The sequence below is a fragment of the Ailuropoda melanoleuca genome, chromosome 5, assembly GCF_002007445.2.
Source record: "Ailuropoda melanoleuca isolate Jingjing chromosome 5, ASM200744v2, whole genome shotgun sequence".
Classification (NCBI taxonomy): domain Eukaryota; kingdom Metazoa; phylum Chordata; class Mammalia; order Carnivora; family Ursidae; genus Ailuropoda; species Ailuropoda melanoleuca.
In genome coordinates, this window is record NC_048222.1 from 36,132,243 (window position 1) to 36,160,018 (window position 27,776).

Genomic DNA, 27,776 nt, shown 5'->3' on the forward strand with positions numbered 1-27,776 from the left:
GACCGGCGGGAGGGCGGACCGGGCGGGGATATGGCCGCGGCGCCCGGAGGGTCTGCGCCGCCCGCCGGCCCCGGCCCGCGCCTGGGTTTCAGCACCGCGGACAGCGGCGTCGGCATGAGCGGGCTAAACCCCGGTCCTGCCGTGCCCATGAAGGACCACGACGCCATCAAGCTCTTCGTGGGGCAGATCCCGCGGGGCTTGGACGAGCAGGACCTCAAGCCGCTGTTCGAGGAATTCGGCCGCATCTACGAGCTGACGGTGCTGAAGGACCGGCTCACCGGCCTCCACAAAGGTGCGCGGGGTCAGCCCAGCCCAGCCCAGCCCTGCCCCAATCCGATTAGAGCGGGCCCGGCCCAAACCCCAGCCTCAACCGCAGTCCCAACCTTAGCTCTACCTAGAGTCAGTCCAACACCAGTCCAATACCAGTCCCACTTCAGCCCGGTCTCCTCCCCAGATCACAGAACCCCAACCCAGAATTTTCTTTCTGACATCCTCCCACTGATCATCACTCTGATCCCCTGACGTGTTCTCCACTCTAACCTCTAACTCCCTACCCTTCACCTCTCACATCCCAACAGTCCCGACATTTCAGTTGGACCTCCCTCCATCCCTCTCATCAGACATCCCAAATCCTGGAATTCGGAAACTTATTTGACCTTTGGGGTCTCTAATACCCTCAATCTTCCAAACCCTGGACCCAATCATTTCTGACCTCCTCCCCCAATCCAGTGCCACCCCACTCAGGCCTAACCACCCGTACACACATCTTGGACTTGTACCCCTCATTCTGGCCTCCAAGCTCAGCCAACCCCCACAGAGCCTTCCTTTGATGCAAACTGTTAAACTGCCACCCCCACCCCCCAAAAACAACAACCCCAAAGGCCTCCCTTCTTCAGAATCCAGGCCTGGCTAACTCACAAAATCCAATTCCCCTCAAGGAGGCTCTCGGCTCCAAATTCCACCCTTATGTTTGACAATAACCCAATCTCTCCAACCCCCTGCCAGAATGCCAACACTCTGCCTCTTCTGACTTGAGTCCAGAACCCTGACCTCAGCCGGGAAAATCTGCCACCTAGTGCCCCCTCATTTCAGGTTTCCTGTCAGCTGAACCCACACTTCTTTTATCCTCTAATCTTCCCCACTCTGGTGCATCTTTACCCCTCCCCAGTCCTCTTTATGGCCTCCTGCTTTCCCTCCTTCACAGGCTGGTCCTAGAGCAGAACCTGTGGACCAGAGCCTCAGGGTGGGTCAGGTTGAAGAGGCAGAAGGGATTTTCTCCCTGCCCTTGCTAGAGAGACAGGCACCACAGTCCTGTCCAGCCACACCCCTTTCTTCCTGTAGAGAGAGGGAGGAGGCTTGTTTACATGCAGAAAAGTCTGTCCAGGCTGGGCTGGAGTAAGAGAGCCAGAGTCACATGTCATACATGGGCAGGGGAAGGAAATTATTTGAGGAGAAATACCTCTACCTCTCCCCACCTTCATGATGCTTCAGTTTCAGGATTTAAGGGGGAAGGGTCACCAGCTATCCTCCAAGATTTTCCTGGGAGAAAAGTGGTGGGCCCTGGGTAACAGCTAACGATACTTTCCTAAGGGCTGAAAGCTGGAATCAGGCTGCCACCTCTTTTTAACTGGGAGGCCTTGGAAAGTTCCTAGGCACACTTACGCAGGGGCTTCACAAAAATGCCCAGAGAAGATCTGGGACCAGCAAGGCAGCAATGTGTCTTCGACACTTTGGGGTGGGGTTACTTAAAAAGGGGCATGAAAGAATAAGACTATACCATCCAGATTCCGTCTAATGCAGTCCAACTGCCTGGCTGTCCATCCATCCATAGCAACTCGCTTTCTTATTTTCTAAACATTTATTTCAGTATGTAAGCACAAGCTAATCTTTCTGGGCCATCTGTACAATAAGGGAAGTGCATAAGATACCTTTAATTCTCACTCTTCTCATTCAAATACCATCAGAGTCTCTGAATTATTCCCTCATCCTTTTTCTTCCTCTCCATTTAGCTCTAATTCTTCCTGCTTTTTATTTTCATGTGTCTCTCCCTCAAGCCATGCTTCTTTGTTTAGCCATCCCTCCTTCTTCTCCCTCCTATCCCAGGTAGTCCACATGGGGCTCCTTTGGGGCAGCAGTTGGCTCCCTGAGCCTTTCAGACAGGGTCCCGGCCCTGCCCAGTTCTGACGTCAGCTGATATGGCTGAGTGGCTGAAGATGGAGCAGAGATGTAAGCAAAATAAGGTGTTTGGTGATTTATCGCCAAACCAACCTGAAGTTCTCCAAGGCAGGGTTGCCTTGCAAGATGATTGGGGAGGGTCTCCAAGTCAACATCTTCCCCCCTTCTCCCCAGCAACAGCGATATCCAAAAGCCAGAGTGACTCATTTTCCTTTTGATGACTGGGTACTGAGGGAGGCAGCCACAGTGCTTTGAAAACAATGTCATCGTAGGAGTTAGGAGATTCCAAACCCTATTCTGCCACTGACACACTCTCTGGGTTCAGTTTCCCTATTGATACAACAACAGTTTGTCTCAGGTGTTCTTAGATCTAAGTTCCCTTTAATTTAATGAACAGTAGATAGCCACCAACTTAAGGGGGCAGACACATAGGAGACATCAGAGAAAATGTTCCCATTTGCCTTCCTGGTCTGCTGAGGTTTAAGTGGAAAACTTCACGAAGCTCTTAATGGCTTCTCACATCCACTTTCTCTTCATTCAGTCTTTCTCCTTCCTACACTCAGAAGGCTCTTTTTGAAATCATAGATCTTATCATGTCAGATCCCCTCTTATTTTTTTTTAAAGATTTATTTATTTATTCGATAGAGATAGAGACAGCCAGCGAGAGAGGGAACACAAGCAGGAGCAGTGGGAGAGGAAGAAGCAGGCTCATAGCGGAGGAGCCTGATGTGGGGCTCGATCCCATAACGCTGGGATCACGCCCTGAGCCGAAGGCAGACGCTCAACCGCTGTGCCACCCAGGCGCCCCTAGATCCCCTCTTAAAATCCTTTAGTGGCTCTTAGTTGCTCTTAGGGAAAAGTTCAAAATCCAGACTGAGGCATACGAGGTTATAGATGACCTGATTCCTGCCACCTCACTGTCCACTCTGCCTCCTTTCAACCAATCTCCAACCATATTAGTCTTCCATCCATTTCCCCAAGACACCAAATTCTTGCCTCAGTCTTCAGACACACTATTTCCTCAGTCAGAAATAATCAACACCCTTCTTGTCACCTGGTTAAGCTCTATTTGTTATTGAGGATTCAATGTGTTCTTTGAAGCATTCCTCAACCCTTTAGACTCAAATTACATTCCCCTCATGATTCTTTACATAATCCCCATGAGAGTAGGGAATGTGTCTGCCTTGTTACCACTTCATCCCCAAGCCCGTTATAAGGCCCTACTGTAATAAGTAAGTATTCAACAAATATTTTCTGAATGAGTGAGTGCTCAATGACTGTTGGAAAGGAGGAGATCCCTGCCTCAGTGCTTCCTAGCAGACTACAGTTTCTGAGGCTGAACCTAAAGAGGAATAGGACTGATCCTTTGGCTCAACCCAGTCTCCTTCCCTGTCCCATAACTACTGGCTCTTTTAGAAAAGTAAGATTTGGGGCACAATAACCATTTAACAGGCCCTATCTTGAAGTACTGGGAGAGCTGACAGGTCAAGCTTCTTGGATAGGCTTGGAGGTCCCTGAAAGCTCCTCTCTACGGAAAGTCCTTAAATTAGCCCCATCTTGCAAGCCTTGAATTAACCCATTCCTCAGCTTCAAACCTGGAGGAGGGAGGCCTTAAGAAGAAGCTGTGGAGTCCTGGGTTTGGCTCCCAACCTTCCTCCTCCTTTTTGCCTCCTCCCATCTGAAACTGAGTTGGAAAGGAATTGAGGCTGATTCTGGGAGACTCATGAGTACAAATCCAAAAAGGAAGGGAGAGGCTGGGGTTAAAGCTGAAGGCAAAGCCGCTTAGGGAGGTTTAACCCCAACCGGACTTATGGCTGGAGTGGGGAGGGGAGATGTGGGATTGTATGAGCATGTGGCTGGATGTGGGTACACATGTTCCCTAGGCAAGAAGCCAGGAGCAAATGAGAGGGAGCCAGAGTCTGGGACTCAGACACATGAAGCCCCTCCCTTCAGAGAAGGCGGGAGGCAGAGAAGGCTTCTCAGAGCAGTGCCCTTGTTAAAGGAGAGTGGCCTTGAGTTTGTCACTTAATGGGGTCTTTCCAGGAAGAGTATTTGGGGGTTTCAGGAAATCCCCTGAGCCAGCCTCTTCCTCCCCAGGCTGTGCCTTCCTCACCTACTGCGCCCGGGACTCTGCTCTCAAGGCCCAGAGTGCACTGCACGAGCAGAAGACCCTGCCAGGGGTAAGTCCACGAGGGTTGGGGGGTGGGGATCACCTCAGGCTGGGGACATGCCCTATGTGCATGCCAAAGTAGCATGTAGGGGCTGGGTTGGGACCAGGAACTAGAAGCAGAGTCACCTTCCTAGGAGTTGGCTTACCTGTGCCCTGAACAGGTGTAGGTTCTTTGTTATCTTTAGTCTTCTGGCTCAAGGAAATGGGCTTAATACTTGGGCCAAGTATTTCACCCTATCTTTTCAGAGAGGCGTCAGTGTTGTGGGCTATGCTAGAATTTGTCAGCCTTGGCTAAAATCATGGCTTAATGTGTCATTTGTCCCTGGTGAGAGAATATATGCAGATACATGGGGTAAAGACTCTGCTGGGCTGGTATTCTGTTTTTTTTTTTTCCAGTTCTAGGGTCCTTTATAGCACTTCCCTCTGTCCTCTTCCTGTAATGCTTTTTTGGGTACCTTGACTCACCAAGATCGCTTTCCCTCCTTTCCCCCAAACAGTTGGTTAAAGCTAAGAGGACCCGATTATATGTGTGCAGTTAGGCCATTATATATCAATGGCATCTGGTATGGCCTTAGCCAATGGCCAATCACTGTACAAAAAGCAAAGTGGGACCTACGGACCATGTGGCAGGAAGAGAATGGTGATTGTTAGGAACTAATGTGGGTTCACCAAGAGCAAATCGTACAACAGAGCCTCATTTTCTCTTGTCAAAGGACTGATGTGTCTACAACAAAAGCACTATTCAAATGCCCTGGGCAGGTCAAGCCTGGGACTATATCAATTTTTAAGCTTCAGACTGAAGAGGATCATTAGCCTATCAGAAAGAGACCGGGATGGGATGGGGACATAAAATATGTCAGGGATGATAGTTTGAAGAAATTGGAGATATTTGGCTGGAGAAGATAGGGTTTAATGGGGGCTTTAATAGGGAGGCATCACAACATAATGATTAAAAATACTACTTTTGAGCCTCATATCCTAGATTTGAATCCCAGCTTTGTCATTTAAGTTCTATGTCTCCAGATACATTATTTAGACCCCCAGGCTTCAATTTCCTCATCTATAAGAAGTGGGTTATACTAACACTTAGCTCACTGGGTTATCATGAGGATTAACTGAGCCTTGTACCTTGCACAGAGTAAGATCTCAATAAATACCACTGTTTGGTTGGGGGCAACCACCTTCAGATTCTGAAGAGGGATTTGGTTTTCTATGGGTGGCTCTAGAGGGCAGGATCAGGATCAGTGAGTATAAAGAACAGACACTCTAATTTCAGCTCAATATAAAGAAATCACTTCTCTGAATTGGAGCTGTCCAGCAATGGGATAAGCTTTGCCTATAGCTGATCAAGCTGTTAGTGGACCATCAGCTTACAGGACCAATCCCAGTAATTGAAGCAATTTGACCCTCACTCTTGAAGACTCAGCGTCAAGTAACACCAACGTATTACCCTCACCATGTCTGTGTGTGTAGGCTCTGGAGTCAGACAGACCTGGGTGTGGATCCATGCCCTACCACTCACTAACTCTGTGTGTGACCTTGGGCAAGTCTTTACTTCTAAGCCTAAGCATCCTTATACGTAAAATAGAATTCATAGAACTGTTATAATAACTAAGTGAACTAACTCACGTAAAGTACTTAGCACAGTTCTTGGTAGTCAATAAGCACTCAGTATAGGTTAGTTGGTGGTGGTAGTAGTAGTAATAGTAACAGCAGCGTTCGTAGGGGTAGTAGTAGAAGTTATTACTCATCCAACCATGGGAGTAAACGACTTCTGCTGCTAAAATTGAAAGTCACTGAGACAAACTGTAACATTCCATGTGGGAAACAGCATGGTAAAGGTGCAGAGACAGAAGGAACAAGATGGGTGTGAAATGGGATTGGGAGTGTGGAGGAGGGCCTGTGTGAGCATGGGCCAGGCCAGGGAGAAGATCCACCAGAGGGCAGTGGCGGAAGAGGAAACTTTGGATGTCAGGATGAGGGATTTGGACTTTATCCTGAAAGCAAATGGGAGCTCTGAAAAAATTAAAAGGAACGTTGGAATTAAACAACAACAACAAATCCTCTTCAACCAGCCACAGGGCTCCACAAAGGGAGTATGAGGCTGAGGGCACCTGAGATAAGAGCTGTGAAGCTCTAGACTAGTGGAATAATTTCTGAAGGAGAAAAGAGGAACAATAAATAGCGTTTGTTGATTCCAGACAGTGTTCCTAGCATGTTGCATGTTCAAAGTCATTGAATCCTCTATGAAGAAGGTATTATTGGCCTTCCCATTTTACAGATGAGGAGACTCAGTAAATGGAAACAAATGACTTGCCCAAGGTTATGGGGCTACTGGTAGGAAGATCTGGGAAGATCCAGGTAGTCTGGCGCCAGAACTCATTCACTTAACCACTACATTATTACCTGCCCCAAGCTGGTGGCACACAGGGGTCTAAGGTTCTGGAAGGGATGATGGCTGGGTACATCTGCCCTCTCCCACACTTTCATCCGTGGGCTTCCAACACGGTCTGGCTCTGTACTGCCAGGATTGGCTTTATTCACCCTCTCCAGCTTAACAAAGTGAAAATTAATATTTAATTATTCTCCTAAATGAAAATCGATGGCTCTGTTGGCCAGCCCAAGCAATGTCCGTGCCATCAATCTTTCCTCTGGGCCTGCCAGGGGCAGCAGCAGCTTTAGTCACCTGGCCTCAGGCCCACCAGCATGAAGGGAGGAGGGTGTCCAGCTCTCTGTAGGCACTGGGTCCTGGGCACAGCTGCCATCTGCTGGAGAAGCAGGGAAAGACTTTAATCTGGGCTCCTGCTAGAAACAGGCAGGACTGTCACTCTGGGAGCAGGAAAGGTTGGGTCTCCCCAAAGAGAAAACCTGAACCCCTAGTGAAAATTGCACAGTATCTACTGGACTGTGACCTCCCTTTGGCTCCCCTCCACATGCCCCTGCTAATTTCTGTTACCTATCAAAACTTGGCTCCCTACTCAGGACTTCCTTTAAGCCTCAATTGTCTGTTCCATCTTCTGTAGCTTCTTCTCCATAAAGCTGAAGCTACTTCTTGCAGCCTCATTTTAGGCTCCAGAATCTACCTAAAGAAGGTGGGCCCAATCTTAGCCCAGAAGGTGCCCCCCTACTTGTCTCTCTCCCTGCTCATGACCTCCTTTCCCTTGGGCATTCATCCCTTCAAACACTGTGAACGAGACAGACAACTGAGTGCATTTGCTTTTGCAGGTTGTGCCCTGCACAAAACAGCTTGTGTGGAAAGGGCAAGTGGGCTAAAATTCAGCCATGCTCTATTGACCAAGCCATGCACATTATCACAGGGCTGTGTCAGCCCAAAGGAAGAGGCACATTTTTTTCTAATTCATCCACAGAGTTGGGGGAGTGCCTCTTTGTAACTCACACAAAGGCACTGCATGTGCTAGCAGCTGCCTAGTGAGTAAATCAGCACCTTTGCCCTCAAGGAGCTTTTTCCAGCCCAGAAATAACTCACTGCATCTCAGTGGAGTTTACACCTGGGCACATAAAAGAAGCATCAGGAGTGGTGAGAGAGGAGATTCTTCACAGAGGAAAATCTACCTGAGCCCAATTATGACCATTTGAAGGTCTAGAAAGCTAAAAGACAAGGCAACTTCTGGAATTCTGGGTACGGTGTGAGAACCGGCAGGAAAGGTGTCCAATGAAGACAGCCAAGGCTCTCTGTGAATGGAGAATATTGTGTATTTGGGGCAGCAAGGGAGGCAGGACTCACAAGTTTGGACTGCCAGTCTTAGGATCTTGGGCTTTATTGGGAGGCTTGCAATGGGGAACCACGGGTGGATTTTAATCAGGGAAGAGTGAGGGACTGGTTTTAAAAGCTCACTCCAGCTATAGTATGATGGTTGGGGTAGAGAGGAAGGAACACTGGAGGCAGATGATCTTTTAGGACACTGCTGCTTGGGTGCAACTGAATGATGATGCTGGCCTAGCGCTGGGGATAGGGCAGGAATGGGGAGGAGAGGATAGACATAAGAGCTATTTAGGATATCCATATAGATTCTAGAACTCGTGGGACTTGACAGTGGATTGGATTAGAAGAGGGGGTGAGGTAGAACAAAGAGCTGAAAATGGTGAAGTTTGTTTTTTCTCTGCCTCTCTCTTTCCTGCATCCATGACACCTCTTAGACCCACCAGTAATCCTGATAAATATTCTTCCCATGGTGGGGTACGAGGTTGAGGGCACAAGTGCTCAGTGTAAGGGATAGTTGGCATCAAGACAGACGTGTCTGAAGGAGGGAAAGCTGAGCCCAAAGCACAAATTTTAAGCAAGTCAAGCAGGGAAAAGGGGTAGGGCCTTGCCTTGCCTTCCCTTCTGCTCACTGGAGCCAAAGTACCAGGGCCTCATATATGTCTGTGCTGCCTCCAAATTTCCCCACTCCACTGCTTGGAATAGGTTCTTCTCTCCTCTTTCTGACATTCTCTCCCTTGATTTCCCAGCCAGGGCTGGGCCCTGAAGCAGACGTGGGCCTGGATTCTACCTGGGAAACTCTCAAGGGAATAGGTACTCAGCCAAGGGCAGGAGCTCACCCGAGGTCCCATGACAAATTCTTGGCCAAGGATGCAATACCCTCTTTTCCTCAAAGGGGAACTGGGATTACCTCACCCTACTTCCACACCCCTCCCCTGGCTGTGGCGAGAACGAGGCACGGTAAGATTGCTTAGGCAGCTCATGCAGACAGCTCTTTCTCCTCCAGTCACACAGAGTGTACCTAAATCCCAGGTGTCCTCCCTAACCACTTCCCAGTGGGGACCGAAGAAGAACCACTCTCCCCAACTGTGTCCTCATCCTCTTGGGCTCCTCCCCTGGGACTTCCCCTGCATTTCCAAACTCCCAAACTGCCAACTTCCTCAACACCTGAGCCATAAACCTAAAAGTCAGCCAATATTTCCTTCTCTCCCTCAGTTCCCACACCCAATAGAACTTTAATCCAGTTAATTCATCCTAAACATCCCTTGACTCTGTCCATTTTCTTCTGCCCTGGTCCAGGTCACCCTCACCCTTCACCTGTATCATTGATCTTCCCACCTCTAATCTTTCCCTTTCCAATCTTTTTTTCTGCATAGTGACAGCTCATGGGATCTTTCTCCACTTAATATCCTTCCCTGGATCCCTATTGTCTTTGAAATACAACAAAGCCAAAATTCCTTGTTGTGATTTTCAGTCTGCCCCAGTCTGGTCATTGGCTACCTTTTAGTTTCACGCCCTTCCATTAAAAACAAACAAACAGACAAACAAACAAACAAACATAACACTGCAAGGTAGGATCATGATTCCCCCTTCTACTAATATGGACCCTGAGGCTCAAAGAACTTAGAGAAGTTGCCAGTGATGGAGCCACAGTTTAAATCCACATCTATATGACTCAGAAGCAATTTGCTCTACCCCGACTACATCCGTGCCAGGTGCCTACCAGAATCCTTGCTCCTTCAGACTTGCAGCTCCCTTTCAATCCCCCCAGCCATCTGGAGTGCTCAGCCTCCAGCTCTATCTCTCCCATTATCTCCACATGGCCCAATGACCCCAGTCCTGCAAGGCCCAGGTCAAACTTTGCCTCCTCTGTGAAGCTTTCCCTGTGTCCAGCTGGAGTCAGCCTCTCCTACAGCACTCTACCTTGCACTGCTCCTATGGCCCAGGTCACTCAGTGCCTCATTACTTGTGTTCACGTCTTAAGAACGGACATGAGCAGCACAATGCAAAAACATGGACTTCAGCGTCAGACAGACCTGGGGACAAATCCTAGCTCAGCCACTTACCCATTCTGTGATCTTGGACAAGTGATTTAACCTCCCTCAGCCTCAGCTTTATCATCTATACTATGGGGACAATGGTATTACCTTGCATAGCAGTTGGAAGGAATTTAGAGACAATGTATGTGTAGTGTCCCAGAAAGGGCCTGGTGCATAGTGGGCTCTTAGGAAATGGTGGCATTATCTTCCATCTATAAGTCATCAAGGACAGGGTCCCAAGGGTTATTGCTGTCTCCCATGAAGGGCCCAGACTGGGGCTTTTCATAGGGTTCAGGAAATGCTGGCAGCATGCCCAAATGGTGGAAAGCCTGAGTGCCCAGACTCTGAGGGTTGGACTCTGCCAGCTCTATGGAACAGGTAAATACCACCTAATGCCCACTCTTCATTCAAGAGTGGGGGAGTGGACAAGGGGGAAAGGGGCATCCCCCAGAGCACTGATGAGCTCCATCTCTCCAGAAACCCAGCCGGGGAGGCAGCTGCCATGGAAACCACTGCTGTCACATGTGCTTGTCACTCTAGGTTCCAGAGAGAAATTCTCAGGATCTATTTAAGAACTAATAAAATAATGATGGTCTTGCTCACCCTCACTGCACCCCACCCCAGGCTTCTACCCCTCTCTCCTTCTGCCCTGCCATAGTCCTCCCTGCCTTTCCTGTGTTCCCTTCCTGACCCCTTATCCCTTCGTTTCCCTCCCATATCCACCAGTATTTCTCTCTTTCCTTGCCCCTTTCTGGGTCTGTCTCTTTCTCTCATCATTTCTGTCTTCTTGTGTCTCTTCATCTCTCCTTGTTTCTCTGCTCTCCATGGCTCTGTCTCTTGGTCTCTCCTCCACAATCACAGGTGGCCATGCCCAGGGACGGTTCCCGTTCCTCCTGGTCCCTGGTCCCGGCCAATCCAGACCTGTCCAGCTCGCCCTGATCTGCTTGGATTGATCTGTCATCCCCTCTAGACTGCAGCCTGAGTCCTGTCGGTGTCTCGGCCCCCACCCACAACCTGGTACACTGCAGGGGCTCCACCACCAGCGGGTGGGTGTGTCAGAGCGTACAAGAACCTGAGCCCTGGGTGGGAGGGGGATTGTGCTGGTTCAGGCTTGGCCTGTTTTTCTTTCCTTTCCTTTCCTTTTTTTTTAAAAATAAGCCCTCCCCACTCCCCCACCCCCAAATTTGATCCAAAGGAAATTGCTCAACTGTGACTGCCAGGGCGTTACCATGGTTACTGGGTAGCACTTGTGGCTATGGTAACAGGAAGCTGCCTGTTGTCTCGGCAACGAGCACATTGGTAGAGGATGGAGTGGCCCTGATTGGTGCAGAAACAGTGCATTTCCTGAAGGGAGGGGGTCAGATCATCACCTTCTCAGGCCAGATGGGCATCAGTACCCCTTCCTCCATGAACGGGAAGGCGGCTGTTCTTTCCTCCCGGCACTCAGCTGTCTGCCCCCAACAATAATTCCTCACATCCTACGCACCCAGCTCTTGGCAGTTTACAAAGACCTTTTGCGTCCCCATTATCTCATGTGATCCCCACAACACCCATGAGAGGAAGGTGAGATGGGGATTCAATCATGAATTCTCTCAGGGTGGTTGGGGGATGGGAATGTGTGGGGGTGTATGTTGAAGTCACCTAGGAACTTTTGCAAATTATACAATCCCCAGCTTGAGAGTCTGGTATGGTTCCCAGGTGATTCTTATCCACCCCTGATCAGGGAACCCCTGAATTAGAAGGTGAAATCAGTTGGTGGGGGAGGGGATAAAGGGAAGAGTCAAGCTGCTTTCCAGGTTTCTAGCTTTGATGACTGGAAGGATCAGGTCCGGACAAAAAGATAAGTTCTGTGTGGGTGTGTTGAGTGGAAGATGCCAGTGGGACCTTCTAGTCACGATGTCCAGCAAGTAGCTGGGTGCATGGGTCTGAAGCCCAGGAGGGAGGTGTGGGCTGGGGATGCAGAGCTCTGAGTCAGCCCTGTGGGGATGGTAGCTGAGGCTGTGGATGTGGACGAGACTAACCAGGAAGAATGGGAACAGCGGCATGAGGAGGGCCGAAGACGGTGTGCTGGAGAATGCCAGCATCCTCAAGGGAAGGGGGGCCCAGGGAGGGAACTGAGGGGGTGAGTGTAGAAACTGTGGCAACACAGAAGCTGGGGAAGGTTTTCCCGCATTTAACAAGATGACTCTGAGAAAGGGTGGCTTACTCGAAGTCATAGAACCATGAAAAGGCAGAGCTGGGGTAGACAGCACTAAATCTGATTCCCAGATTGTAAATCATATAGAATTAAATTCTCAGTTTTAGAACAAAACACAAATCTTCAGTATCAATTGCACCCTCCTACCCAACTCCTCACCCTAAGCCTTTAAGGAGGTCCAGGAGCCAAATGGACAGGCCTCAGGTGATCCCAGCCCAGAGCCCAAAGCAGAATCTCTTTAGCCACCACGGTCCATCCTGGCTTGCCACCAAGCTTCCTATCACCCCACCCTTCCGGTTTCAGCACCTTCTGAATTCCCCAGTTTAAGGGAAAATCTTGGAGAAAATCTATATCCCATCGTGAGAGTGGTGGAGTACAGAGTTCAAAGGGGCCAGGGCTTAGATCCTGAGGCATCCAGGGGAGGAGAAGTTGGGTGCCAGGACCAGGCAGTCATGCTGACTGAGTGTGTTGGTCCAATGTCTTTCAGATGAATCGTCCGATCCAAGTGAAGCCGGCTGCCAGTGAGGGCCGAGGAGGTAACTTACCTATGTGATAACCCTGAGGGTATCACCCATGTAGGGCATGGTGGGCCTACTCCTCGAGTCAGTCCTACCCACGGTTTATTACTAGAGCTTCCTTGGGTTGGGGAAAGGGCGTCCCAGAGCTGCTCAGCACCAGAAACAGCTCAGTCTTCCCAGACCAGACTAAGGAGGGATAGGGTCCCAGGGTCCCTAGACTCAAAAGAGGCAAGAAGAGCCTAAGAAGATGCTGGAGATAAAGGAAGGGGGCTCTCATCCTCTTGCCCTGGAGAGAGTTCATTCCCATTTTTTCAGGTGGAGCTTCTAGATGTTTGAAAAAACAGGCTGGAATTATTCTCTTTTTTCATATTCTTCTGATCAGAGAGGACCCAGTCCACTCTGGGTTGGGGTCACTCATTTCTTCACTGAAATTGCCTGGTTACTTATGTTTAAAGATGAGTCTGGTAAGACAGACTTTGCAGGCCATATGAAAGAATTTGACTTCGTACTGAGGACAATGGCAAGTCTTCAAAGGTTTTTTTTTTTTTTTTAGCAGTGCTGTTTCCTGGTGCAGAAAGACCAATGCTCCTTCAGAACAGGAGGGGCAGAAAGCCTGTGCTTTTTGACAACCAGCGACATTCCAGCCAGCTTCCATACTGGAAAAGTGATGCTAGCTTCTGGTGTCAGTTCTTTGGTGTCTCTGTCACCCTTGGGTCTTATATCATTCCAGGATATCTGCCTATAGTCCTGGTGTCTGCTGACTCTCTCCCTTGGATAAGACTCTCTCCCTGCCTTACCCAGGATCAGTCATGGTGTTGTTAGGTGGAAGAAGCTGCCCACGATCAGGGAGAGAATGGAACCCAATTGACAGGCCTTTATTAACTCCTACTAATTCTGCACATCCTTTCAGACTTCATGCTCACTGTCTATACCCTCAAGGGGCTCTGGTAGCTTCATGGGTCCATTGTGGAGTTCTTTCCTCCATGAAATCCTTCCTTTATCTTTTTAGATTATCTGACCTCTGGTTTCTGATTCTCAATTTGAAGTCAAGATGTTATCACTTCTACTTTGCCTTGAAGAGATATTTCCAAGTTTCCTCCTCCCCTTCACACAGGTATCCTCCTTTCCCACCTCATTCTTTCCAGACAGGTTTTTGAGAAGTTCCAACCTTCATACAGAACCTCTGGTTCACTCATCCCAAGAATATCTGCCTTTTGGGAAACTCTGTTAGGCATCAGGTCCATTACTGGCCATTGCTGGCCATCTTCTAAGCCTTGTCCACAAACATTAACTACTCCCACAGCTCAGAGGCCAGTTTAGAGTACCTGAGTGAGCTAAGAAGCAGATAGGTTGAGCTGTAGTTTATTCAACCATCCAACCAACATCTTCTGGGTAACTTACTCCACATTAGGAATAGAGATGTGAGCAAGGCAGACCTGGCATCTGGCCTCATTGAACTCTGGAGCTGTGAGGTGATAGTAAACAAGGGGTTACTATTCAGTGTGATCAGTGCTTTTCAAGTCCTGGAGGGATTGTGGGCACAATACCAAGGGAGCATCTATCTTATTCTGGGAGGTCAAAATGGACTCCCCGAGGTAGTAATATTCAAGCTGAGATCTCAAGGATGAACAAGGAGTCAAAGAGAAAGGAGGGGAGGGGGAGCATGATCTTAGGCAAAGGAAAATGCATGCACAGAGTTCAGAACACAATGCAACTTGGATCTGGTTCAGGAACTAATTCCACAGTGCTGGGGGCACTCTTGCTGTTTGGTGCCCAGCACATCTTGTTGGGGTGAGGGCAGCTGTACAAAGGAGGCCTCCGATGATGCTTCTGCTTGGCATAGTTCATATGTCCTCATCATCTGGACCCCACGCAGTGGCATCAGCCTGAGTTTTATCATCCCCCCCCCACTTTTTGCACAGAGTTTCCAGGTGTCAGGTCATTGACAAATTCTGTACCTGCGGCAGCTCACTTATAGACACCTGTTCACATTCAGAGCAGCTCAAGAGAGCAGGAAAAGGAAATCTAGTTGAAAAGAGGCCTGCCTGGCAGTACGATTCATAATTTGAGTATTTATGTGTTGCACAGATATTTCTTGACAAGTGATGGCCCTTAATGAGTACATACTCCAAAGGCATCCATGCATAATCCTTCTTGCAGGTTTCGATGACCAGATCTCTCAATTCTTTCCTGCTCCCACTCAGAGTCACCAAATGTTCCTTGCCACATTTTCAGGAGAGAGGAGGCATATGTAATAAGTCTTGCAAAAACAGTTGGCCTTTACAATTTATAAGTATTTAACTACCAACCGATCTGTGTTAGATAATCTTGTTACTAATCAAAATGTGTTCCTTTTCTTCAATGTTATATATTCTAAAGTGAGTTCAGCTTTCTGCTGAATTTTAACACAAACTAATGCTTTAGAAACTCAGCTTTTAAAATGGTATTGAATTTTGCTTTTTGAAATGTAACATTTGACACCAGTGTGGAACAGCTTGCCCTAGTCGAGTCTTATCTCTGTGATCCCAAGCATTCAACAAACCTTCAGATTCAATGGTCACACCTGTCCTAATATATTGAAGCCTATAAGCTTGCATGTTTTTTTATTATTCCTGAAATTAAATCCCTTAGTTCACAGTTGATTAATAGTGATTCCTCTGTCTTTTAAGAATACTGGTATCAATGCAGACATAATCTAAAGGGTATCAAGGCAAACAGTAGAATCTTCCAAGATTCCACCATTTTCTTCTGGAAGGGATTATTAGATTTCCCTTGCCCCCCAATAAAACAGGGATCTCCAACTCAAATACTACCGGAGCCAACAAGGTAACTTTAAATGGATGAGACTGTCATGATTTAATTACAATTTATATTTTAATTATATTAAATGTTGGCAACTGATTACACTTTTAAAAGTTGACCAGCACTGCAAGAGCTTAACTAAACTTATCAGTTATGCTTCTTTGGCCCAAAGACTTCCATTTCTTCCCATCTGCACATAGGAGGAATCTACTGTGCACACATGAGCTTTTTAACGAAAATAGTTACTTTACATTCTCTCTCTTGAATTTTGATGCCAGTGCAACAGAGTAGTTTTTCTCTTATTTTTAATCAGTAGACATGAGGTTTAGGGTTGGAATAACCTATGTTTTAAACACGCTGTATGTTGTATTACTTTGAGAAGTTATTGGTAACACTCATGCATTCAATGCTTACAATGCAATGATAGCAGCAACACAACAGGATCTGTCTGATAGAAGGTGCTGGGTCCTCTTCTCCCATGGCATCCTCTGCAACCTTAAAGATACTCAGAGTGTTAGATGTGCATCCGCGGCTTCATGGACTATGTTATAGCAGCCTTTTCATGATCTCATTTATGTTCCCATAAATTCTGCAGCTAAGTTTCATGCTGTTCAGGTACTTTATACGCCATGCCTATATTTTACATTCTGTGGGATTGAGCAGTATTCTTAAAGGAAAATGCACCTAATTTTCCAAAACAAAATAATATCCTAATTATAGTAAAGGCACCCACTTCTATGTCAAACCAACATAGTGCCAGAAACTTTTCTCCTCAGCGTTTGGATTTATTTGCATGTAAACATTAAACTGTTTGCCTGGATAAAAATTCAAGGGTCGTGTAATTCAAAATGTTAACATCAAATTATATGAGGTCAGAGCTAGGGATCCCCAAATCCTTCAGACAGTGGTCACTAAATAAGTCTATTTTACTTGGTGTTCAGCATGGAGGCTGTGGTTGATTTTTCCTAACTGGCATGATCTCTACGATGGAAGCACAAAAAATAAGTTTAGTTGTAGGTACCAGGAAAAGTATTTTTTAGTCCTAAGGCAAAATTTTCAAAATCATTGAAACGCCTGTATATTTTTCCTCTCTTTCAAATTTCATAACATAAAATCAATAAATTCATAAATCACAGTAGCCATTGCTCCCCTTGTTCTATTCTCCAACTTTGGTGGTATTTTTTTTACCGAGCACATATATGTTTCCAGGGTGCCTGAGGTACAGATATTGGTTAAGTAATCAACCCATGCACTCTTTCCACTTTAGTTTTATTAAACTTAAAAAATATTCTGTGAAGTGAGGCATCTCTTTTTTAATCTTGAAGTTGGGCTTAACTGAAGAGACCAATTATCTGTTATCACATCAACCCTCCCTCCCATCACCATCCTATAATTAATTGTTCAGATAATTTCTAACTGAATTTACATGGTTTTGTTTAAATATCAGCCTGGATTTTGAAAAATAATAAATATATATAATTATCAAACTAGGTGAGCCATGTTTTCCAAATTTTATCCGGGATTCTACTTCATTCAGTGTTGAACAACTAAACTTTGAGTTAAAGTTAAATTTTGAGCTAGAATTGTCAGAATTTCATAATACTGGGGCATATTCGCTGACCTAAATCAGACACGGATCTTAGCTACAACTGTTCTGCTGGTCCGTCGACACTCATATCTGTCTTTGATCCTTATACTTACTTAATTCTAAAAAGTATTCTTCCAGGGGCGCCTGGCAGCGGTTAAGCGGTTAAGCGTCTGCCTTCGGCTCAGGGCGTGATCCCGGCATTATGGGATCGAGCCCCACATCAGGCTCCTCTGCTATGAGCCTGCTTGTTCCTCTCCCACTCCCCCTGCTTGTGTTCTCTCTCTTGCTGGCTGTCTCTATCTCTGTCGAATAAATAATAAAATCTTTTAAAAAAATTTAAAAAAATGAAAAGTATTCTTCCAGTGAAGACCTGACTGGGTAAGTTTCACAGTACTGCTTAGGACTACTCAAGTTAAGGTTTCACTTCCTGAAATTAATTCTACCTCCGAAGGTAAAGGGAGGTGCTTTTCTTCAGCTTGACTCAGAACAGATCACCCAAAGATGATTGTTAACACTTTTAGGTCGTGGCAATGGATAATCCTCTGATGAGCCTTTCAGGTACAGGTCTACAGCCTGCAAACGGAAAATGAAATCTAAAGGCTGAGATTCTTTTCTCTCGTGGGAACCTGGAATCTCAGACTTGGTCTACCTTTCTTCCTTACTTCCTGGTTCTCCTGGATCAGGATGAAGGGACAATAGTCTCTGTTCTTTCTTGGTCTATGTACCTATTTTTCAGCCCTCCTTAAAGCCTCCTTCATTTTTAAAAATTATAGTAAAATAGGCATAACATAAACTTTATCACCTTTACCATTTTTAAGTGTAGAGTTCAGTAGTGTTAAGTATATTTACAGTGTTGTGCAACCTATCTCCAGAATTTCATCCTCGTACGAAGCTCAAAATCTGTACCCATTAAATAACCCCTTTTCCCCCTCCAGCCCCCGGTAACCATCATTCTACTTTATTTTCTATGAATTTGACTTCTCTAGATACCGCATGTAAGTGAAATTATACAATATTTGTCTTTTTGTCCCTGGCTGATTTCATTTAGCATGATGTCCTCAAGGTTCATCCATGTTGTAGCATGTGTCAGATTTTCCTGCCTTTTAAAGGCTGAAAAATATCCCATTGTATGTATGTACCACATTTTGTTTATCCATTCATTGGTTGAAAGACATTAGAGTTGCAACCACCTTTTAACTATTGTGAATAATGCTACTGTGACATGAGTGTACAAATATCTCTTTGAGGCTCTGCTTTCAATTCTTTTGATTATAATACCCAGAACTGGTATTGCTAGATCATATGATAATCCTGTTTTTAATTTTGGAGGGAGCTGTCATACTGTTTTCCATAGTGGCTGGACATTCCCACCAGCAGTGCACAAAGGTTTCAATTTCTCCACATTCTTTCCAACACTTGCTATTTTCTTCCTCTTTTCCTTCAACTTCTCCTCCTCCTTCTACTCCTTCTTTTTCTTGCCCTTCTCTTCCATCATCTCCTTGTCCTCCTTCTTCTCCTCCTTCTACTTTTTCTCCTTCTTCTTCTCTTTCTCCTCCTTCTCCTCCTCCTTCTTCTTCTTCCCCTCCTCCTCCGCCTCCATCTCCTCCTCCTTTTCCTTCCTCTCCTCTTCTTTTTCTCCTTCTTCAACAGTCATCCTGATAGGTATAAGGTGATATTACACGGTGGTTTTAATTTGTACTTCCTTAATGATTAGTAATGTTGAGCATCTTTGCATATGCTTACTTGCCATTTGTATACCTTTCTTGGAGAAATGCTTATTTAAGCCCTTTGTTCACTTTTTAATGGATTATTTGGGGTTTTTTTGTTTGTTTGAGTTGTAGGAGCTCTTTATTCTGGATATTACTCCCTTATCAGATACATGATTTGCAAATATTTTCTCCCATTCTGTAGGTTGTCTTTTCACTCTGTGTCCTTTGGTGCAAGGAAGTTTTACATTTTGATGTAGTTCAATTTATCTATTTTTACTTTTGTTGCCTGTGAGTTTGGTGCCACACCTAAGAAATCACTGCCAAATGCAAGGTCATGAAGTTTTTCTCCTGTTTTCTTCTAAGAGTTTTATAGTTTCAGCCCTCGTGTTTAGGTCTTTGATTCATTTTGTTAATTTTTGTATATTGTGCAAAGTAAGGGTCCAACTTCATTCTTCTGCCTCCACTTTTCTCAGCACCATTTGTTGAAAAGACTGGCACTCTTGTCAAAAATCATTTGACCATATATGTGAGGGCTTATTTCTGGCCTCTCTATTCTATTCCATTGGTCTGCATGTCTTTCTGCCAGGGTCACACTGTTTGATTACTGTAGCTTTGTAGTAAGTGTTGAAATCAGAAAGTGTGAGATCTTCAATTTTCTTCTTTTTCAAGATTGTCTTGACAATGGTTTCTTGAGATTCCATATGAATTTTAGGATGGATTTCTCTATTTCTGAAAAAATGCCATTGGGATTTTAATAGAAATTGCATTAAATCTGTAGATTTCTTTGGGTAGTAGTGATATCTAACAATGTTTAGTTTTTCAGTCCACGAACACAAGATGTCTTCCATTTGTGTCTTTAATTTCTTTCATCAGTGTTTTATAGTTTTCAGGATATCCGTCTTTTGCCTCCTTGTTTAAGCTTATTCCTAAGTATTTTATTCTTTTTGATGCTATTATAAGTGGAACTGCTTTTTCTTTTCTTTTCTTTTCTTTTCTTTTCTTTTCTTTTCTTTTCTTTTCTTTTCTTTTCTTTTTTTTTCTTTTCTTTTTCTTTTTAAAGATTTACTTATTTATTCATGAGAGACAGAGAGAGAGAGGCAGAGGAGGGAGACGCAGGCTCCCTGCAGAGCAGGGAGCCCGATGCGGCACTCGATCCCAGGACCCTGGGATCATGACCTGAGCCGAAGGCAGACGTTTAACTGAGTGAGCCACCCAGGCGCCCCTGGAACTGCTTTCTTAATTTCCTTTTCGGATTGTTCATTGCTAGTGTATAGAAACACAAGCAATTTTGTTTGTTGATTTTGTATTCTGCAGCTTTGCTGGATTTATTATTTCTAACAGGTTTTGGGTTTTTTTGTTTGTTTTTGTTTGCTTGTTTGTTTGTTTTTTGGAATTAAAGCTCTTCTTGTTGCTTACCAGATCAGGCCAGAAGACTGTTTGCCCTGGATATTTCCTCACTGATTTTCCCAGGCTTCCTTGGCTCCTTATGTTGGAGTCATTACTAAGAACATCAGGGGAAAGATGCTTTGCTCCATATGCTGCCACCAGCAGGATCCCCTGGGTTGGTATTTGGACTGAAAGGTGGATAAGTATTTTTAGGATGTATTTGAAGGTTGGTACCCCAATGCAGAAACCTCATTTCTACACAGTCCCTACAATCATGACATCCCACCAACAGGAAGGTGAATGAGTGTGAAAGGCCTAGAAGCTAGAAACTCGGGCCCCTCAGGAATTCCTTTGGGCCAACTTGAGGCAGAGCCTCCTTCCTCGAGCAGCATCTTGGTGCCTTTTCTGAGGAAGAAGGAATGGACTGACTCTGACTCTGGGCTCTCAGTGCCATCATTTGCTGCATTAGAATCCCTAACCTATATGACCAGCTAGCTGCACAAGGCAGCTTTATGGAGCTGGGCCTCTGGGGCTCAAACAACTTGGTTTGGGTTCAAAAAGCATTTGGTAGAAGAGCAACGCATACACATTAGTTGACAAAAGGAGAGTGCGTTATACCATTCAAATGTGTTTCTATCCAACTATGTCTGAAGTCCACACTAATGCTATCTTCCAATTCCTTCCAGTCCAGGAAGGCTGAGCCTCCTTATTTGATATTCCTATCTTTCCAGGGGATGACTGTATTCAGACATTTCTGACCCACCTCTTATAGAATCCTCTCTTTACCAAACTGGTAGAGTTTGAACTAGAGGAAACTGAATTACCTGGGCTTAAATCCCATCATCATCTCTCTCTGGGGGAATTGATCAGCTCTTAGCACCTTCAGGGCTGTATATTTAGGGACTACTCTTAGGAGGTCTAGCCTGTACTTGTCGTAGACAGGTCTCCTGAGAAACTTATCCCACCATTTCAGGATCACCTGAAACTCATGGTCATTGTGACCTTGATCATCCTGCTGTCAAACATCATCAAACTCCCTGTAAAGTAGCAAAGAGAATACCAGCATTCAAGGTGATACCTGTGAAACAGGCAGTATAGAGCCCAGCCTATAACCTAGCCTCATTTCAGTTTCAAATTCTGTATAACCCAGTAGTCCAGGACCATAGGGTCAGTGACTTCTCATGGAGATTAAAATTCTTGACTTGGCACTGGAAAAGAAGGATCGGGGAATTTCATGGTCTGGGGCATGAGCTTGACCTAACCACCATCAGTGGGAAAGAGCAACAAGAGGAAGGGCAGATAAAGGATCAGACCACTGTCCACACAATCCTATTTCCTGTCTTGGGGGCTCCACCTCAGTCTTGACATTTCTCTTCCTACCTAGGGCTACCTGGATGCTGGTCCCTGTGGCATGGTATCTTCCCTAGGTGCCATCATCATCTTGCTGCACTATTAATTAGGGCATTATGAAGCCCTCTTTAAACCTTGGGACTCTGGAGGAAACAGGATCTTCTCTAGCCCCTCTTGGGCCTCTGACAGACACATTTAGTGTCATAGCTCAGAACAATGACACAGTCTTCTGACGTTTGATTCCCTGACCAAATGCGGCCTGTCTTTCAATGTCAAGGTGAAGCCACTAGCAGACTGATCAAGCAGTTTTTTCTTTATCTTCTTGGTTTCCTGAAGAGGGTAATCTCAGATCCCTCTTCATACACCATGTGGAACCCTATTCACTATCTTTTAGGTCAGTGGTTTTTAAAGGACTTTCCTTGCAACCCGTTTTAGGGGGTACTAGGAGAAGATGAAGCAAAAGGAACTTCAGCCCCACCCCCACTTCCCACCTTTCTGGTTTCAGTCAGAGCAGTTCTCTTTGTCTCTCATTTTTTAGCTTCATCCTAATATTTTTGTTAGAACAACAGATTCCACAGCCTTTTTAAAAGCTTGGGAAACCAGTGATCTGTTCCAAAAGCACTCTTCTGTGGCTAACAATCCCAGAAATGAAGCACATTCACCCATTATACTCTCACCACATCAGGTCGGCACTTCCTCTAGGATTCCAGCCACAAGTACATTACCCATCCCTTCCCCCTTGGGATCACTGGGCAGTAATCTTCTGGAGAGGGGGCAGGATTCTGCTGAAACATATTCTGCCTGTCCCATTTAACCACAGCCCCCACCCTCCACAGATGTAGCATTGATAGATGCTTTGGGGTCCCTAGGCAGCCTAGGTTGAACCCGACACCATCCAGGCAAAATATGGACACACACATAACCCTATTGGAAAATCCCTCCACTGCTAACTCCAGGTAGTCTGTTATTCCTTTTCTTTGCCACCCAGGCTTCATTCTATGACCCTCACCAGCCTTGTCTCCCTTGCACTCAAGATCCAAGGATCCCCACTAGCCTAGCCAAACTTGTCAAGGAGTAAAGGAGTTTGGGATGGGTTTTCTTGGGCTCCAGGATCTCAAGGTGAAGGCTGAAGCCAGATTCTCACCCGCTCCTTCTCTCCCCACTTATGTTACCTGCATGAAGCCACACCCTATTTCAGAGATTTATGTAGGTGCAGAAAGGAGGGCTTTGACAGCCAGCCATGTAACCTGGGCCCCTCTATCCTGGGTTCCTGGACAGTGCTCCTGAGGCCTGACTTCCTAGATGTGCAGCTAAGCCCTGGTTTCTAGCCTCAGCTCCCCAGCTTTCTCCAAGGAACATACTTCCAGAGGAAGATGGAAAACAGGGAGGGACACCAGAGTTGAGTTTGTTGCTGGGCTTAGAGATTCATCATTCCAGTGCTCAACATTTATAACGAGGCAGGATGATGAGACAACTGTTTTCTGTGGTGTTTTTTGGCCCAGAGCCCTCCTTGATTTGGGCAGGAAGGGGCATTGATGGATGGCACTGCCATCAGCCTGACTAGCAAAGGTGTGCTTCTTTTCTCCTAATCCAGTCTGAATACAAAGGACCCCCTCCCTGAATAGGGCTAAAATGGTCCAAAATTGCCTTTGCCAAACTTTCAGAACAGAAAGCTCAAATATATAAAAGATGCATATAGGGCTGTACCCAACCAAAGATATCAACTGAATCACTTTCCACAAGAGCAGCAATCAGTCTTTCTTGTTTTTCCCAGGACCCAGGTTTTCATGGTGGATCTGGGTTGAGTTCTTTTCCTCCAGATCTGTCTGTAGACATCGTGCCCCTCAAAGAAACCCAACCTTGTAGCCCCAGGGCCTTCTCACTCCCTATACCTCTTCCCAGAGCTGGACAGTGGTGAGCTACCTTCTTAAGCTCCTCTGGCTACTCTGGGTAGTCCAAGAGGACTTAGGGTCTCCAGGTCACTCCTGGATTTGTCCCCAGAGGACCGAAAGCTGTTTGTGGGGATGCTGGGGAAGCAGCAGGGTGAGGAGGACGTCAGGCGCCTGTTCCAGCCATTTGGCCATATCGAGGAGTGCACCGTCTTGCGGAGCCCTGATGGCACCAGTAAAGGTGACTTGAGCTGACCCTGGGATTTCCTGCCTCATTCTGGGACGCATGACCCTTTGACCCCTGTGGCCTGAGCCACCCAATCCTTCTATTCTGCCCCAGGCTGTGCCTTTGTGAAGTTCGGGAGTCAGGGGGAAGCTCAGGCAGCTATCCAGAGTCTGCATGGCAGCCGGACCATGGCGGTGAGGGCGGGCACCCGGGGCCCAGGGTGAGGCTAGTGGGGTGGGGACGGGCTTCTTCCCACGTGCGATCGGTGCCCCAGCAAAGGGCCTGATGGGCAAAGCGCTTGGCCTAGGGCCAGGGCTGGGGTCTGGACTGGTCACGGCGGCCTCCCCTGCCCTACCCAGGGCGCCTCGTCCAGCCTCGTGGTCAAACTGGCGGACACGGACCGTGAGCGCGCGCTGCGGCGGATGCAGCAGATGGCCGGCCAGCTGGGCGCCTTCCACCCGGCCCCGCTGCCGCTGGGGGCGTGCGGAGCCTACACCACCGCGGTAGGTGCCTGGACGCAGGGGACAGGGGCGCACGCGGGCCTCTGGGCCCCGCCAGAGGTCGGGAGCAGGGGCAGCTGCCCGCTGATGGGTCCTACGCACACACCCTTCTTCCCTCCCAAAGATCCTGCAGCACCAGGCGGCCCTGCTGGCGGCGGCACAGGGCCCGGGCCTAGGCCCGGTGGCCGCAGTGGCGGCCCAGATGCAGCACGTGGCGGCCTTCAGCCTGGTAGCCGCGCCGCTGTTGCCCGCCACAGGTACTGCGCTCAGGGGCGGGGCTGGCGGCTGGGACCCCGCCGCGCAGGGCTGCAGCCTGACTCTCCGACCTCCTCCGCCTCCAGCAGCCAGCTCCCCGCCGGGCGGGGGCCCCGGCTCCCTTCCGGGTCTGCCAGCGCCCATCGGGGTCAATGGATTCGGCCCCCTGACTCCCCAGACCAACGGACAGCCGGGCTCTGACACTCTCTACAATAACGGGCTCTCCCCTTACCCAGGTGGGCCCTCCGCTCCGCCCCGATCTCCCCGAAATGGAGCGGGGAGCGGGGGGATAGGGGGAGGCGGCAACCGCCTTGGGAAGGGACTCCTCTTTCCCTGCCGCGTCTCGCAACGTCGCTCCACCTCCCTGCCCGCCCGCCTTCACCGTGGGCCTCGCGCCCCTCTCTCCCCAGCCCAGAGCCCCGGCGTGGCTGACCCCCTGCAACAGGCCTACGCTGGGATGCACCACTACGCAGGTCTCGCTTGGCGCTACGCGGCCTGGGGGGTTTGAAGGGCCCCAGAAAGGAATAGGGAGATTTGGGGGGGCGAGGGAGTTTAGGCTCTCTTCTGAGGAGTCGACCCTCCCATCCCCCCACCCCTGGGCCCAGAATGACCCAAGGGGTGAGGGTTACTTGGACTGGGCCGAATTGGTCAAAGGTGGCCAGGCAGATGGGGCCATGCTTGGGGAATGGATTTTGGGGGGTCACTGCCCACTCCCACCTCTGTCTCCAGCAGCCTACCCGTCGGCCTATGCCCCAGTGAGCACAGCTTTTCCCCAGCAGTCTTCAGCCCTGCCCCAGCAGCAAAGAGAAGGTGAGAGACAGGGGGCTGGAGATCAGGGCCTGGTGGAGCTCGACTCAGGGTCTCTCCCCTGAACCAGCCTGCTGCTGTTCCTGCAGGCCCGGAAGGCTGTAACCTCTTCATCTATCACCTGCCTCAGGAGTTTGGTGATGCAGAACTCATACAGACATTCCTGCCCTTTGGAGCTGTTGTCTCTGCCAAAGTCTTTGTGGACCGAGCCACCAACCAGAGCAAATGTTTCGGTGAGCTGAGTCCCATCCATGGGCCTCTCCCACTCCTAACTTTGAGATTTACAGCCGACCCTAAGCTTGTCCGTCCATAAGTCAATGGCTCTCAGAGACTGAGGGTATGATGCAATGCAGGCTCACAGGCCCAGCCCTGGAACAAGTCTATTTCAGGTTCACCTGGGAAAGTCAGGTGTCTGGAAGATGTTCAGCCAGGTCAGGCTTAAGATCCTAGCAGGGCAGGAAGAATATAGATCTGAGGCCAGAGCTCCCCTCCGACCCCAGCTGCAGTTTAGAGGACCAGAATGACAGCTGTAGAGGGAGGGAATCAACCCCTGCCAGGGAAAGACTGGGAAACACCCCAACTAGCACACTCCCCACCCCCAACACACTCTCAGAATTGCCTCCATCCTTCCAAGAATGACACCTTTAGGAAACTTAGGCTGTCTGCCTACGTAGGTATGAGTGTGTGTTTGTGTGTGCCTGTGCACATGCAAACAATGGAGGTTGGAGGGGTATATGTTTGGAACTGGCCTGAGGAGACAGGGACAGAAGAGGCTGGTCAGAGAGAAGGGAGGCCCTCCCAGGCAGAGTTCCCAGCTGACCTCTCTGCCTGCACCCCCTAGGGTTTGTTAGCTTTGACAATCCAACCAGTGCCCAGACAGCTATCCAAGCCATGAATGGCTTTCAAATTGGCATGAAGAGGCTCAAGGTCCAGCTAAAGAGGCCCAAGGATGCCAATCGGCCTTACTGATCTTCTCTCACTGACCAGCCACAGAAAGGTAAGTCCATGGGGGACCTCAGGCAGATGGGGCCGCAGGGATGGAGGCCCCATCAGCTTTGATGTTCCTTTTGAGATGTTAGGAGCACCCACCTCTGAAAAAGTCTGGGAGAGAAGAGCCAGAAGTTAAGGAGGAATCCTCAGTTGGAAACTTCGTGTTTCTCCTTCGGTCCTAGAATGGAGAGAAATTAGACTACGTCCTGCCCCCACAGTCTGGGAGAGAAAGTCACGGCAAGATCTAACCAGTTAGTTCTCCTCCAGAGATAGCCACAGTGGACGTGGGAGTAGAAGAGCTGTGGGGGGGGGGGACAAGGGGGTGGAGGATGAGGCTAGAAAAGTTGTGAAGGCTCATGAGTTTGGGCTTTATCCTGAAGATGGTAGGGAACCATCAGGGAGTGTAAGCAAAGAGGGGAGAAGATTGCAGGGGCTGGGCCGATGGCAGGGAACCTGGAGATGAGGAGATAAGCAAATAAACTAAAGAAGCAGGATCTGCAGGGGCTGGTGGGTGATTGGGAGAGAGATGACAAGCTCCCTTAGGTTTCTGGCAGGGCCAGCTGCCTGCACCTTCTAGAGATCTGCTGTCTCTGGAGGTCCATGTGGCCCGGCCTCACTGGCACTACCCCAAGGAGCCTTTGGAGGAGGGTGTGGGGCTGGAGTCATCTTCCCAAGAGACCTCGAGGTCACTTCAGTGGACCAGGCTGCTGCCTTGCCCCTGCGGCGGCTCTGCTCCTCAGGAAGAGAGGTCCAGCCACTCACCTGAGAGGTCACTGCTGGGGCAAGCCGCTCTTCCTGTCTTGCCCTCCAGAGTGACTTTTGCCTTTTTACATTTTCTCTTTCCTCTCTCCTTATCAACAAATACCCAACACCAGAAACTGAAGAGTGAGAAGAAAGGAAAGGAAAAGCACAGAAATGCTTGAGCAGCCCTGCCCGAAGGAGACGAGCCACAGCCGGAGGTGGATCGGACCCCAGGCCGGCGTCTGGGGCTCAGGCCACGTTACGGATTGTTTTCATCAAGTGGGTTGTCCTGTGCCTGTGGCATAGAGCGCAGGCTGGCAAGGCAGCTGGGGCTGGCTGAGGACTGACTGTCTAGGGGAACCAGCAGAGGGCCTTGGGGGTGCCAAGGGCTTCTCCGCAGGGAAGCCCAGATTTTCTTCTTTCAAAATCCTATCATTCCTTAGAGTTTAGGGACCAAAGGACTATTGCTTTTTTAAGAATATAAATATATCTATATAAATTAAAAGAAAGAAACAGAAAACAAAAACAAAAGAAAAGGAAAAAAACCCACAAGAGAAACAAAAAGACAGTATAGAGTCTCATACAAAGCTGCCTTTAATATCCCTAGGAGACAGGGTGAAGGAGACCCGTAAAAGCCCCAGACTAGGCAGAGGGAGGCTGTGGAAAGAGTGTTCTGTGTCTCATTCCCTCTTAAATTGTCCCCCCTTCCTGCC

At 48.0% G+C, this 27,776-nt stretch overlaps 1 protein-coding gene across 3 annotated transcripts; it reads left to right on the forward strand.

Moving 5' to 3' along the window:
* Positions 1 to 6: 6 nt before the first annotated feature.
* CELF6 (CUGBP Elav-like family member 6) lies at positions 7 to 27,776 on the forward strand. 3 transcript variants are annotated; one of them, XM_019800165.2, is made up of 13 exons: positions 7 to 292; positions 4,273 to 4,355; positions 12,790 to 12,838; positions 23,657 to 23,785; positions 23,885 to 23,964; positions 24,130 to 24,273; positions 24,395 to 24,527; positions 24,612 to 24,761; positions 24,936 to 24,998; positions 25,255 to 25,335; positions 25,422 to 25,565; positions 26,174 to 26,329; positions 27,198 to 27,776. In XM_019800165.2, the coding sequence occupies exons 1-12, from the start codon at positions 31 to 33 to the stop codon at positions 26,299 to 26,301; spliced, it is 1,446 nt and encodes a 481-aa protein (XP_019655724.2). In that variant the 5' UTR covers positions 7 to 30; the 3' UTR covers positions 26,302 to 26,329; positions 27,198 to 27,776. The 3 variants fall into 3 exon arrangements, with proteins under 3 accessions (XP_019655724.2, XP_019655722.2, XP_019655725.2); XM_019800163.2 differs by having other exon boundaries at positions 25,258 to 25,335; XM_019800166.2 differs by having other exon boundaries at positions 24,615 to 24,761.